This window comes from Callionymus lyra, chromosome 1 (assembly GCF_982586985.1).
Source record: "Callionymus lyra chromosome 1, fCalLyr1.hap1.1, whole genome shotgun sequence".
NCBI lineage: Eukaryota > Metazoa > Chordata > Actinopteri > Syngnathiformes > Callionymidae > Callionymus > Callionymus lyra.
The window spans coordinates 2940123-2955536 of record NC_141818.1 but is presented as its reverse complement, the minus strand read 5'-3'; the positions used below and the strand labels follow the sequence as shown (position 1 = coordinate 2955536).

The 15414-nt window shown below is 35.2% G+C and overlaps 2 protein-coding genes across 6 annotated transcripts; one reads left to right on the top strand and one right to left on the bottom strand.

The window, feature by feature from the left end:
• The first annotated feature begins 977 nt into the window (after positions 1-977).
• agpat9l (1-acylglycerol-3-phosphate O-acyltransferase 9, like) lies at positions 978-13338 on the top strand. The gene is made up of 14 exons (XM_087788056.1): positions 978-1041; positions 1275-1445; positions 1509-1575; positions 5022-5170; positions 6132-6277; positions 7136-7210; positions 7266-7355; positions 7416-7509; positions 7563-7678; positions 7744-7799; positions 8983-9068; positions 9131-9259; positions 10352-10431; positions 12034-13338. Exons 2-14 carry the CDS (start codon positions 1302-1304, stop codon positions 12140-12142), a joined length of 1341 nt encoding a protein of 446 aa, XP_087644182.1. The 5' UTR covers positions 978-1041; positions 1275-1301; the 3' UTR covers positions 12143-13338.
• Positions 12972-15375, bottom strand: LOC148087436 (uncharacterized). 5 transcript variants are annotated; one of them, XM_087788092.1, is made up of 4 exons: positions 15188-15375; positions 13230-13278; positions 13118-13163; positions 12972-13066 (listed from the first exon to the last, which is right to left on the bottom strand). In XM_087788092.1, exons 1-4 carry the CDS (start codon positions 15331-15333, stop codon positions 12972-12974), a joined length of 336 nt encoding a protein of 111 aa, XP_087644218.1. In that variant the 5' UTR covers positions 15334-15375. The 5 variants fall into 5 exon arrangements, with proteins under 5 accessions (XP_087644218.1, XP_087644226.1, XP_087644195.1 ...); XM_087788100.1 differs by having other exon boundaries at positions 13118-13160; XM_087788069.1 differs by having other exon boundaries at positions 13118-13278.
• Positions 15376-15414: the final 39 nt, after the last annotated feature.

Sequence of the window (15414 nt, the reverse complement as noted above, 5' to 3'; positions counted from 1 at the left end):
AGACTTTACCCCGACTGACCCGGGATTCGCCTGTTAGACCAATAACTGGTTAATAAGCCAAGAAGAAGACGAAGATAAATAAGTTGAAGTGCTTTGCGAGTCAGCATTTTTTTTCAGTTCTATGCAGTAAGTTATGTATCCATTAATATCTAAGATCAATATTCTAAGGGAAATTAATTGATAAATGATGCAATAATTATGTAAGAGAAGGTTATTGGTTAAATATGAAAAATACATTTTATAAGAAATAAAAATAAATAAACACGTAAGATTCTGGAAAAAAATAATCGATAGACATTCAAAACTTTTAGGAATAAAAGAAATGACATGTTGTAACTTTTGTTGGAGAAAATAACCTGTATTATTCATGGAATGGTTAAGGAGACCTTTTTTTTATTGTCATGTCTATTTATTTCGTTTTATTTTTTCTTTATTTAGTGTTTGTCGTTGTTTGTTTAATGTTAATGTCTTTTCAAAATAGGTGAAGAATCAATGCAACATACAATTTATAGATCAATACTATTTTTAATTATGAAAAAAAATGCATCTTTTGTGTTTTCTGTACTTGAACAGGTTTTGTTCAGTTTTGTGCAAAACAAAATGATTAAATCTCAAGTTTAAAGAAGAAAATCTTTGGGAAAATATGTTTTTTTAAATACAGGGACCTTTTTCAATAAACATGTTTTAAAATATGTTTTAAATGGAATTGTAAATATTATTTATAACATAAATATAATAAATGAGTCATAGAATTATTTAGAATTGAATACAAATATATTAATATAATTGAATAAAAATATATTTATAGATTAAAGAGAATATGTATAGTATTTAAAGCATTTCGTGACAAAAAAAATGATTTGGATCAATTTAATTTGTTTAATTTCTCCGTGTTTTCTGTCTGCAGTTCTTAACGTCAACACGCGGGGACGCTGTGGATTTCATTGTCCGTGAACTTTGATCCAGTAGTAAATGGGCGTGTCTTAACTTTCCTACTTCGTTCTTCACTTCTCCACAGAAGAAATGGACCGGGTTTGACAGGTAGGACGAACAAAGCTAAAGAAACAAGTGAACTTCGAGTTTCATACCATATTATATATACTTTCATACAACTTCGCAGCCGCAACATGTTTTCATTTGATCTAAAGCTTCTGTCAAGATGTCGTCGTTAGTGACGACTCGTCACTTTAAGTTGTGACACTTGAGTTCTACGGTCGTGTTTTGAACGACAACATGTCTCGAGACACGCTTTTAAGCGAGTGATCTTCATGCAGGCGGTCACGTGACAACACCTCAGCAACATGGAGGACTTCTGGACCTCGTTTATTTGGGCTTCAAAAATATGGCTCTTGCTCGTCATCATCCTGATCATGATCCCCGCCATGTTCGGGGCTTCCCTGGGCATCTCCGAGACCTACATGACCATCCTGATGAAGACCCTGCAGGTGAGCCCCCTGTCACCAGCTGTCAATCAAAGACGTCAAAGTCAATAACCAGGTGTTTCTCAGTGGGCCACGCTGAAGATCCAGAAGGCCAGCGCTGAAGAACAAGCCCTGAAACCCTCGGTGTCTCACAGTAAGTCTTGAGGTCTTCAGACTTAGAACAGAAGAACTGAGGTCGCACATGAGTGATGGAATCAATGTTGGCTCTCAGCCCACTTTGATAACAAGTCCAGACCCGCTCCAGAACTGAGCCGAACTTTTATTTAAGGTAACAATAATCGACCTTTAGACTTAATCGAGCTTTACGACAGACAAATATGTACCTGGATTGATGTATTGTACTGAAATACAAGAAATAAATACGATAAAAAGTCCTTTAAATATTTAAATATTAAAACATGTGTTTCTGCATGTCCATACTCCACAATGATATTCTTATCTCATGTACTTATCTTTATAGAACAGAATCATAAAATACATCTTGAGAAAAGTTGGAGTATTGCACTGACTGTCTTACAAAAAAATAGTCATTATTATTCCTCTGGTGTTTTTACTAAAGTAAAATATCGTCAAGTATTTTTTTTAAGTCAATAAAGTTTTTTTTTTTATAATAAAGTTTTCACCTGTTAAAGAAACATGTAAGTAAGTAATTTTTATTTGTATAGCGCTTTTCCAGACCAGGGTCACAAAGCGCTTAAACAATCAAAACAATATTCAATAAAGTATATACTTCATAAGTATTTACATCAATTATAAATAATTAAAATATCACATCAATAGTCTTTTTTTTTTTTAATTCATGCAAAATTTTGATAAATAAAATGGAATCGTGGTGAAGGGGGATCCACAGGGATCATGACTTGGACCTTTTATATTTAGAAATCGATTCATATTTTAAAGAATGATTCTACGTTTTAAAGGTCCAACTATTTTTAAGATGACGACCTTGAGTGTCACATTCCAGAGTTTGACCTCACGACCCGCCGTAATAAATCAGAGACACATTGCCGTGAGTTTAAAGCTCCGACTGGAAAATGGGCTTCTGGTCACATGACCACCCAGGAAAAAACAGGACATGGTTTGATTCTTGGTTTGGGTCAGAAGCAGGGCCGGTGTATGTACATATTTAGTCCCCCCTACAAATTTAGTCCCCCCACTTCCTACGTGATGACGTCGCACACGGCATATGCGAACGTCTCTTTAAAATATTTTTTATGGGTTAAAGAAACGTCAACAGAACGTTAACATGATACTTTTTTACCACATAAAACATTTATATTGACAAAAAGACGATCTTCGTCAACATAATCACTTTCCGTTCGTTCATCTCGACACACGTGACTTTGAGACCAACGGAAGGGTCCGCGCTACATGTGACGAAGCTGCTGATTGACTGAAGCCGTTTTACTAATAATAAATTAAATACATTATACAAATGGAACAAATACAAATAAAATGACTCGTTCAATAAAGTGGGCATATGTACATTTAATAATTGATTTAAAAAAAAATCGAAATGAAACCTAAGTAATTACTGTGCAGTTGTGCCTTATTATTTAGTTTTCGATTTCTTTTAAATCAATTAAATCAATTATTAAATGTACATATGCCCACTTTATTGAACGAGTCATTTTATTTTTATTTGTTCCATTTAAAAAAATCGAAACCTAAATCTGATCCGAACTACAGACAAGTTATTGAAAGGGGAATATTCTAACATTTTTTTTATTTGAAAAGCGAATTATTTCGGAACTCGAATGATTTTTATTTCATTGTACAGTTGTGCTTTATTATTAGTAAAACAGCTTCAGCCAATCAGCGGCTTCGTCAGATGTGGCGCGGACCCTTCCGTTGGTCTCAAAGTCACGTGTGTCGTCAGACCAGGAAATGAAAGAACGGAAAGTGATTATGTTGACGAAGATCGTCTTTTTGTCAATATAAATGTTTTATGTGTGATAAAAAAAAACACGTATTCTACTTTTGGCCTCAGAAAAAGTTCACACAATGTTTGTGTCCATCTCAAACGTAAAAGAAAAAGGGTTCACATTTTTTTTTAAATGCCTGAAAGAACATTTTGTCAAAGTATTTTCAATAATTATTGATAGTGTTTTAAAATCTTTCTCACTGTCAGGGTCAGGACCTTGGAAAGTGTGCAACTTATCTGATGAGCTGTGGTCAAGCTGGCAAATATCGTAAACGTCGACATTCTATCCAGAAACTTAAAAAAATAAAAAAATAATTTGACTTCTAAAGCGAGTGCGCAAACACAACAGGCACTAGGACCATGCGGGGGAAAAAGAAGAAGCTACCGCTTTCGTTTCACTTCTTTTATTGATTTAAAAACTTATTTTTGTCTTGAAATATAAGATATTTTTTCTAGGATTATCGTGATCAAGCAGATGTTAATCTTCCCCTAAAACAATATTGTGAAAGTTTGTAAAATAATCTTATTTAATTAAAGATGTTTTTGTCATTTCTCAACGCATTATTGGAGACATGAGTCAGAAAACGAAGCATAAAACAAACTTTCTTTGGTTAAAAACACTTCAAGTGTTTCAACATGAAAGCCTGAGTTGATCGTCTTGTGCTCTGGACTTTGACCTGCTGCTATCAAAACCTGTTGAGTCCAGTCTTCACTGTCCTCTGATCAGTTCATGCGTTAACATGAAACTTGATTTAAAAGAGTTGAACTCGCTTCGGTTAGTTTTCTGTTGAGCTGGAGTTTGACCCAGATTCATCCGGTGAGAGGTGAGGGACACACTGGAAAGGTCGCCAGTGCATTTCACGACACCACCTGTTCTAGGCCCTTTTCCTTTTTATGATGTGGTCAAAGCAATAAAACTGATCGTGTAAATGTTTCATTTGTTACTGAATTTAGTGTTAAATTTAATCGGTTTATTTTTCTCCTTTTTTTGTCTTAATCTGAGTTTGTTGGTGACAATTTATTGTCCATGAAAAATACATTTTAAATATAAGTATATGTTTTATCTGATATTCATATGTATTTAGTTTTTTGGGTATTTTCATATAAAATGAAATAAGGTAAGGTAAGGTAAAACTTTATTGATCCCTCAGGAGGTCTCCTTCGGGAAATTGTTTTTTTCCAATAGCCAGCAATTTTTCATAAACAATAAAAAATAATACATAAAAAATAAAATAATTAACAATGTAAACTATTTCAGTTTATTTTCATTTAATGACAAATTTTCTTACCACTTTTAATTTTTTTGGCAATTTTATTCTTCTTATTTAATCTGTTTTTCCATAATTTTCAAGCTCCTTCTCTTCCTCCCTTTGTTCCTTTGGCTCGTAAAATAAAGGAGAGTCAGATTAAGTGTCGGTAATATGTCAAAGTTTAAATCTGTCGAGACTTTACTGTTCTTAAAATCTGGGGCGTCAAACTTTGGGTTGCGCAACAATTTTGATTTTAAAATGTAAATCTAGCAGGAAGTATGAGATTGTGATACTTTGTTTTTATTCTTCGATTTGTATCTGTATGTATAATGTATATGTATTTATATTTTCTCAAACACTGGCCTCATCCTTCGACTCTTTAAAAGATGTACTTGTGTGCTGAAGGTCTGATCCAGAGAGAGGACGGGTCCATGGAGAAGGAACTGGAGGATCTCAGGAAGAGTCGACCCAAACCTCCAGTGGGCGGAGACTTCACTTTGAGTGACAGTTTCTACTTTTCACGCCGAGGAATCGAGAGCATCGTCGAGGACGAGGTACGTGTTGAAGTCGTGGTTCCATCAAAGTGTCCTGGGATCTGGTTCACGAGTGAAGGTATTGAGGTACAGATGTTTCTCTATCCATTTAATTTTAAAAAAGTAAAGATAATGATAACAAAAGTTACTTAAATTGTTGTTTTCTGAAGTGGCTTCAATTAAAAATTGGAAAATAATGGAAAAATAATTCAATTTATTGAAAAGCATTGTTTTTTTATATATATATATATATATATATATATACAGTATATATATAAATAAAGCAATGCTTTGCAATAAATAAAAATCAAATGGAAAAAAAAGTTCTTAAAAAAATAAAAAATAAAATGAAAAAAGCTGTTTAAATGCAAAATAAAATGAAAAAAGTTTTTTCAATCAAATAAACAACAGTTAACATTAAAAATAAGTTTTTTCAATCAAGAAATTAATTAAATGAAAACATATTTTTTCTGATTGAAATAACTTTGTTTGTCATTTAATTCATTTTAAGTAAAAAAGAGTTTGATTTAAATACAGATTTTTAAAATTAAAGCAATATTTTTTAATTAAGGCTCTTTTTAAATAAAATAAACCCTTTTATAGAAGCAACTTTTTATTTCTATTAAAATATAGTTATTAATGAAATAATAAAGAAACAAATCTACCTCCAAAGGATGTTAGTGCGGGGTAGAATCTTCTGTCATCAGGACTCCATGATGAGCTGAGCCAAAAGACACAATCCTCTCTTGTAGAGGATGAGAAGCTCAATCATCCAGGAGAGACTCGGAGTAGAACTGCAGCTCATGACGTAGAGAAGACAGTTTGAGTATCGTGTTGCTCAGGTGTTACTGGCAGCTAGGAGGAGGCCCTGGGTCAGACCCAGGAATGACTATCAACCTCTCCGTTGCTGCCCCCACGATCGGTCCATGTTTTTATTCGAGTGTGAGATGACTGGAGTGTAAAGAAGTGTGTGTCGCTGCAGGTCACTCAGAGGTTCACGTCCGAAGAGCTGTTCTCCTGGAACCTGCTGACTCGCACCAATAACCACTTCCAGTACATCAGTCTGAGACTGACGCTGGTTTACAGCCTCGGAATACTCATCCGGTACTGCATCCTGGCTCCTCTCAGGTGATACTTCAGATCTAAGGAACATGACTTGATGAGGTTTTTAACTGTGTTTAGATGAGAATTAAATTATTCCACCTTTTTTCATTTTATAAATATATAATATATATATATATATATATATATATTATATATTCTTTTTCTTTTCAAATTTTCTACGGTGTAGATCATAAGAACATTGAATGGTGTAGTTTTGTTTTGTTTTTTTTAAACAGTATTGTTCTATAATTTGTATATTGAATGATTTCAAATGAAAACACTTTGAATGACATTATTGGAATGATTTATTTATTTATATATTTATTTTAGTGTTGCATTTAAAAAAAAAAGAGATAATTCTGTTATTATTATTATTGTTTTTTTATTTATACCCAGAGTTAAATAAAAAATGTTTTAATTCATAGCCTTAAAAATAAATAAACAAATATATATATATTTATATATGTATATAAAGGTATACATATTTAAAAGTATAAATATATAAGTATACAAATATAAATATATGTATTAGTATACATATACATGTATATATAAGTATAAATATGAATATAAATATAAGTGTACAAATATAAATATATAAGTATAAAAATATAAATATGAAAATTTCAGTATAGTACTGTCACCAGGAAATACCAATATAAAGTTTTAAAGGCTAATAATAAATTAATTTCCTTTTGTATATAATTAGAATTAGAACATCTAAATAAATAAAATAAAATAAATAACAAAAAATGTATTTGTTAAATACAATTGTTCAATATTCTGATGACACTGATATAATGAATTTCTTATTTACGATAAGATCCATTTTTCCATTGACTAATATGATATCATATACTTACTGTTTCCATGGTAACATAGAGTGTTGCTGGCCTTTATCGGGCTCTCCTGGCTGGTCGCGGGAACATCTGCGGTCGGACTTCTCCCGAACTGGAGGCGAGTTCTTCGTGTTTCCTGTCGTTGTCGTGGTAACTGTTGTTGGGTTCCGTAGGGTGAAGTTCTGGCTCAGCGAGTGGGTCCACGTCATGTGCTACCGGATCTGCGCCCGCGGACTCTCCGCCACCATACGGTACCACAACAGGTGAGACTCGGACCCGCCCCCCGGTACCGTCTTAAGTACTGACCCACGTCCTTGAAACAGGGAGAACAAACCCAAGAAAGGAGGGATCTGCGTGGCCAACCACACGTCCCCCATCGACATCGTGATCCTGTGCAACGACGGCTGCTACGCCATGGTGAGTAGGACCAGGACTCGCCCCCCGTGCCACGGGTTGACCGGTCTTTACAGGTGGGTCAGGTGCACGGGGGGTTCATGGGCGTGATCCAGAGGGCCATGGTGAGGTCGTGTCCCCACGTCTGGTTCGAGAGAGCCGAGATGAAAGATCGCCACCTGGTGACCAGAAGGTCAGCCTCGTCGCCGTCCATCTTTTCCCTCCTCGAGGCTCTGATGGTTGATGATGTGTGTCCAGGTTGAGGGATCACGTCAACGACAAGGAGAAGCTGCCGATCCTGATCTTCCCGGAGGGTGAGAGGCTTTCTGTGTGCTGTTCACACGAGTCGCTTCTGATCGGCAACAGATTCTCTAAATTACTTTTTTAATGTTGTGCAAACTTCTGGATCTAATGGTCGGAAGGATTTTCTTAAATCCCTTTTAAAGCATTTATATAATTATTTTTTTTATAATTTTTAAAACGTAGAGTTTGATATTCTGATTCCTATAATTTAAGATAAAGTTTCTGAATTCAATATTAATTATTTTGTAGACTCAATATAAAAATGTTTCTTTAGAGTCCATCATGATTTACGCGCCAGTGCTTCTATGTTGTCATGTGATCGATGTCCTCTCACATGATTGGCTGAAACTTAGATCAAGCAGCTCTGTAATCGTTTGCCTTTGTCTGGTGGCGCTATTATACCAACACTTTTATATATATATATATATAAGACTTTAACTTTTTAAAATATGTAATACATTTTTTTTTAATTATTGGAATAACAATATCGAACTCTGTGTAATTTTTTTTTTTTTAAAAGAATGTTTTAATGTTTTAAAAAATATTTAAGTTTTTTAATTCAATGAAACAGAATATAAAACTAATTTAACCTTTCAATGTACAAATGATTGAATTCAATTATTACAAAAATAATCATCAACAGATTCTCAAAATTACTTTTTTAATCTAACACATAGAGTTTGAAATACTCATTTCAATAGTAAAAAATAAAGTTTCTAAATTCAACATTTATTATTTTGTAGACTTTTGAATTCAATATAAAAATGCTGTTTTGGAGTCCGTCATGTGATCGATGTCCCGTCACATGATTGGCTGAAACACTTTAATATTGAATTTGAATGACTTTTAACTTTTTAAATATTGAAGTTAAAGGGCTACGAATAAGAAAATATTGAATAAAAAAAAAAAATCAGAATAAGAATATCAAGCTCTATGTTAAAAAAAAGAAGAAAAAAAAGGTATTAATAAATTTTAAAAATATTTACGTTTTTTAATTCAATGATATAAAATATTAAACTAATTTAACCTTTCAACATACACAATAATTAAATTATTCCAAAATCAATTAGTTACATTTAAAACACTGATATACTTAAATAAGAGAATCTGTTTTTGAGTTATTTTGCAGAGTGACGGCTGAATACTGAGTGAACTTGACCTCCTCGGTGGTGGTAATTATCGTCTCCTCCACAGGAACCTGCGTCAACAACACGTCGGTCATGATGTTTAAAAAGGGAAGTTTTGAAATCGGGGCCACGATCTACCCGGTCGCCATCAAGGTTGGTCAACATCACTCTCGGGGTTCATGTTCCTGCGACTTCTCAACCGTCTCTTCTCCTAGTACGACCCCAAGTTCGGAGACGCCTTCTGGAACAGTTCCAAGTACAGCATGGTCAGCTACCTGCTGCGCATGATGACCAGCTGGGCCCTGGTCTGCAACGTGTGGTACCTGCCCGCCATGCACCAGCAGGTCAGTCTCGAACATCATGTGTGGACGACTGTGACGTGAGGTTCAGGGTTGGTGAGGCACTGACTCCTTCAGTGTCAGACTTACAAGTATATAAACATAAAAGTGTAACTTATTTAATTGGCTGCTGGTTATTTAATATAAGGTAAGGTAATAATTGTTATATTGTTTAATATATCAACAGCATTATTTAAACACATATCAAGTTTAAAAATATATATGATTTTATTAATAATTATTTAGGGAATTTACCGTAAAGTTTAGCGAGAACTCTACAGATTTAAGTTTGGCTCAAGAGTGAAGAATCCCGAGCGCAGGAGTCAGACAAGCGGTTCTGAAATGAGAGATAGACCCGCCTCTTGTTGCTTCTGATTGGTTAATATGGCGCGATGCCTTTCGTGACAGACCCGCCTTTTGTTGTTTCTGATTGGTTGATATTAAGTCAGGCCTTCCATAATTGGCTAGATTTGTTATAATGTTTATTATCATGAAACGATATATATTGAGTATTAAATGGGTCAATACAAGCGTGAGAAAAACAAATCATATTTTGTTTAAAGACAAAAATGTTGTTTTTAAATATTCTATTGTATTTTTCTTAGTTTTATCTCTTTTTTTTATAAGATTGAAATTAAAACTGTTACTGGTCTTAATTTTATCTGTAGATAAAGTTCATGAGTCTGATCTTCGCCACACAAACCTCTGTTACTTTGTTCTAAAAGTCCAACTTATTTCCTTTAGTTTTAAAAGTCTCCTCACCTCAATGGAGATGTGACAGAGTTTAATGAGGCTCATTAGCATGTGCCTCAAATTTTGCCTTTTCACTGCGGTTGTACTTCCGATCAGCGAAAATAAATAAGATCCTTACAAACATTAAACTTTAATGGTTAAATACATTAGCCAGACTGTTGAAAATCAAGGAAAATAAACGTGTTTGTGAGCATTATATTGATGACATTCAGAGTCAATTGCATGTATCAACGCAGTTTGTGATGGATTGCGCATTGAGAGGTGAGGCACTGCCTCACCTGCCTCCCCTGACTGCACGTCCCTGCTGGACGCCATGTTTCAATCGCGTCTTCTTCTGACTGGCAGGAGGGAGAAGACGCCGTCCAGTTCGCCAACAGAGTGAAGTCGGCCATCGCTCACCAGGGAGGACTGTTGGACCTGCAGTGGTGAGACTTTCTTCTTGTTTTCAAAAGAGACTCAAACTAGTACTTCGAGAGAAGCAGGAGTTTCTGCTTCTATAACAGACATAAGTGGCTCTAAGGACCATCAAAACACAGACCAGATTCACCTGCACAAGAGTAGGGGCGAGAAAATATTGATACACCGACATATCACGATGATTTGATCACGTTACTGTATCGATTTATTTATTGTTAGATTTCAAATCATATTTGAAGTGTGCATAAAATAAAATAATTGTATTTATTTAAAATTTACAACGCAGCTAAACGAGCAATTAAATCCTGCGAGATCCCAGCTATGACTGAGGGCGAGAGGATACAGTCGACTCAATCAGCTTTTTTCTTTTCGAGCTTATTCATTTTTTCACAATGGTATTTTGGTTTTTTTTTTTTTACCATAGTTCTTTTATGGTTTATAGTGCAATGAAGTGTGTGAACATTTTTTTTTTTTATTTATGAGCAAATATTCTCGACGTTTTTTTAATTTTATGTCGCAATTAAACTTCTGGTTGATAAATGGCCATTGAAATCCCGCTATAACTGAGGACAAGAGGATACAGTGACTTAAGCAGCTTTTAAAGCTGAAGTTTGGACATATTTTGGTTTGAAAACAAATGAAAGTAGTTACGTCTTCGTCAAGAGTCATGTGGTCTGTAAATACTACAACACCAGAGTCAAGTACTGGACAATACTACACATATATCCTTGTTACTACAGTATCAATATATATATCCTATCGTGGAACGTATCGTATCACAAGATTCTTGACAATACACGCCAGTACACATGAGGTTGATGGGTTTCTGGAAGCGCAAAAACTATGTTTTGTGTTCTTGTATTATGACGCTGAAAGTCGCGCTCACTGAGTTCACTGAGAGGGAGCAAGCCAGCGTGTTAAGTTGTCGTTGTTTTAAGCTATAAGACTAGTTAGGAAGTGATGTTGAATATTTTTTAGTCTCACTCAATACCACGAACACATGAATATATAACTAACTAAACTAACTGAAAACACATGAACTGACTTGTCAACAGTCAGAAATAGAAAATGACAAAAGTCTATGAGTAAATATTTGTTTAAATATGTAAACTCGTTCACGTTCATATTCTGTTAGTTAATATTGACAATAAAGAGTTATTTCCTTGTTAATTTGTAATTAAACCGTCAAAAACTCAGAGTGATGTTGATAAAGTGTTTTCCTCTCAAATAAATTCTACTGACATGAAATCTTATTAAACCCACAAATAATTGTGAGAAAATAGTTGAATCATAGTACTGTGCGTTTGTAATGCTACTCTCCGCCGCCTGCTGGTCATGCAGTGTCATTTCGGTAACTTTATTTTCTATTAATCAGCTTAAGTTAACTAAAGGATTAAAACCAGGAAAAAAGGATGAGTTTTTTTTTCATGATCTGGCTGTAAATAAATTAATATTAAATTGTTAATTATTATTCCTATGTTCGCATAAAAAAGACATTTACTCAAATAAAAAATGTCAATTCCTAGACAAAAAAAACATATTAACAATAAAAAAGTATATTAAATAATATTCAGTTTCAGTATCAGATGAACGTTCATGGTGTCCTGCAGGGACGGAGGTCTGAAGAGGGCGAAGGTCAAGGAGTCGTTCAAGGAGCAGCAGCAGAAGCAGTACAGCAACATGGTGGTGGGCGACGACAGCAGCGGACACAGTGACTGACCTATGACCCCACTCCCAAGAGAAGGAACTGATAACAAGTGCAATACTGACTCGGACTTGACGGAGAATATTTTTGTTTATCTTAGCAGCGACCTCTAGTGGTTCAAAAACAAAACGGTGATGAGAGATTTATTTAAAGCTGGAGTTGATCTGTCAATCAAAGCATGTCTGAGAACTATCTGAGACTAGAAGATGGCATTTGAAAAGGTTTTATAAAGAAGAAATAGATGAGATTTTAATTTTTTTTAATGACCTAATTTCTATTTTTAAAGGTTGAATTTAAGTTGTTTTTTTAATATTTAAATAAAAAACAAGTTGAGTATTTTCAAAATTAAAGCATTTTTTACAAACGCATGGTTTAATGTTGTGATTTGAATAATATATATATTTTTTTATAAATATTCTAAATTCAATGTTTTTTTTTCATGTATGGCTTTTAAAATAATTTAAATATCTTGGTATAATAGTGTCACCAGACTGTACTAACAGAGCACCGAGCATCTTGATCAAACCTTCAGCCAATCGTACGACGAGGAGACGATCATGTGACGAAGTAGCTCGGTACTCTATTGGTACTGTCTGGTGTCACTAGTGTACCAACATTTTTTCGTTGAATTTAAAAGAATATAAATAAATAGAATACTGCACTTGGAAAATGATCAAGAAGACTACTAAGAGGCCACATTGAGTTTAATACGGAAGTAATGCTGTAAAAATGTAACTTGACAAAACATTTTTTAAACCTTTAGGAACTTTTTATTGATACATTAACAAACCAGGAGTTGGATCATAAAAACTATATTAAATAGTGATGTTTACAAGTTGGTGCCTAAAGAAGAACACAGAGTCTGGACTTCTTCTTCCTGGACTTGTCCCTGGACTCGTCCTCTGGTGTCATGGCGGGTCGATCCTCCGTCGAGGGTCCTGCTCGGAAACACTTGTTGAACCTGACGACTGCTGTCACTGTGAGCTCACCTTCTGACCCCGGGTCACGTGACTGTGTGTCCTCTGGCGCCTCCTGCTGGACGTGGAAATGACATTTTTCAAACTCAAAAACCATGTTCGGAACAACGAGCCAAACATTTACCTGAGTGAGGTGAACTTTGTTCTTCTTGAAACGCTGGATTTCAAGAAAACTGTCAAGAAAAGGATGATTTGAATGTGTTATTGTTGTAAATAAAGATATTTACAGATAAGACTTGTTTGCATCAGTCTCCATCAGGGACGTCAAGTCTCCAGACATAGCTACAAGCTACATATCTCCCATTTACTAGCTACAAGCTACATATTTCCTGCTTACTAGCTAGCTACATATTTCCTGCTTAATAGCTACAAGCTACATATTTCCTGCTTACTAGCTACAAGCTACATATCTCCCATTTACTAGCTACAAGCTACATATTTCCTGCTTACTAGCTAGCTACATATTTCCTGCTTAATAGCTCCAAGCTACATATTCCCTGCTTAATAGCTACAAGCTTCATATTTCCTGCTTACTAACTAAAAGATACATATTTCCTGCTTACTAGCTAAAAGCTACATATTTCCTGCTTGCTAGCTACACGCTACATATTTCCTGCTTACTAGCTAAAAGCTACATATTTCCTGCTTGCTAGCTACACGCTACATATTTCCTGCTTACTAGCTAAAAGCTACATATTTCCTGCTTGCTAGCTACACGCTACATATTTCCTGCTTACTAGCTACAAGCTACATATTTCCTGCTTACTAGCTAATAGCTACATATTTCCTGCTTGCTAGCTACACGCTACATATTGCCTGCTTACTAGCTACAAGCTACATATTTCCTGCTTACTAGCTACAAGCTACATATTTCTTGCTTACTAGCTAAAAGCTACATATTTCCTGCTTGCTAGCTACACGCTACATATTTCCTGCTTACTAGCTACAAGCTACATATTTCCTGCATAATAGCTAGCTATAAACTACATATTTCCTACTTACTAGCTAGCTACAAGCTACATATTTCCTGCTTACTAGCTAAAAGCTATATATTTCCTGCTTAATAGATAGCTACAAGCTACATATTTCCTACTTTCTAGCCAGCTACAAGCTACACATTTCCTGCTTACGAGCAAGCTACAAGCTACATATTTCCTGCTTACTAGCTAGATACAAGCTACACATTTCCTTCTTACTTGCTAACTACAAGCTACATGTTTCCTGCTTACTAGCTAGATATAAGCTACATGTTTCCTTCTTACTAACTTGCTACAAGCTACATATTTCCTGCTTACTAGCTAAAAGCTATATATTTCCTGCTTAATAGATAGCTACAAGGTACATATTTCCTACTTACTAGCTAGCTACAAGCTACATATTTCCTGCTTACTAGCTAAAAGCTATATATTTCCTGCTTAATAGATAGCTGCAAGCTACACATTTCCTGCTTACTAGCTAGCTACAAGCTACATATTTCCTACTTTCTAGCCAGCTACAAGCTACACGTTTCCTGCTTACTATCTAGCTACAAGCTACACATTTCCTTCTTACTTGCTAACTACAAGCTACATGTTTCCTGCTTACTAGCTAGATATAAGCTACATGTTTCCTTCTTACTAACTTGCTACAAGCTACATATTTCCTGCTTAAGAGCTAGCTACGTTGAGATCCAAGACCGTAACCTGTGTACGTAAATGTGTGCCATCATCAGAAACATTTTTTCGAAATGACTATGAATTTTTTTTTCAATGTCAATTTTTTTCCAATGCATGAATAATTCAATGTAAAATTAAACGTCTAAAAACATTTTGGTTCAAATATATCAAACGTAAGAAAAAGGCAATTACAAATTTAATGTAAGACAAAATTCAATGTTAAAAACTTCAGTAAACCTCCCGCGGTTGCATTGAACAACATTTTAACTACCTTAAATAGTCGTACATTTTTGACTCTGGTTTGGGAACATCTTTTAAAAACTGAGTCAGTGATGGTAAACTCTGGGAAACATAAGGATCCCCAAAAACATAGTTTGCTGTCCTTTACTATGAAGTGATGCAGCCGCTGGTGAACCTCCAGACTCACCGCTGCAGATAAGAGTCGCAGCTCTTCTTGTAAAGCGTCTCCTTCCCTGCCGTCCCACCGGGCGTCCTTGTTGTCCCGTCGGGTTCCTCCGCCAGAGTGTCCACTCTCCCCGACGCTCCCGACGCGATCGGCATCACTGCCAACATCTAGTCGGGGTCACAGCCGAGTCCCTCTGACCGGGTGGAAGGAGAAACGTGGTCGGTGTTTGTTGTCGTCGCCATGGCGAC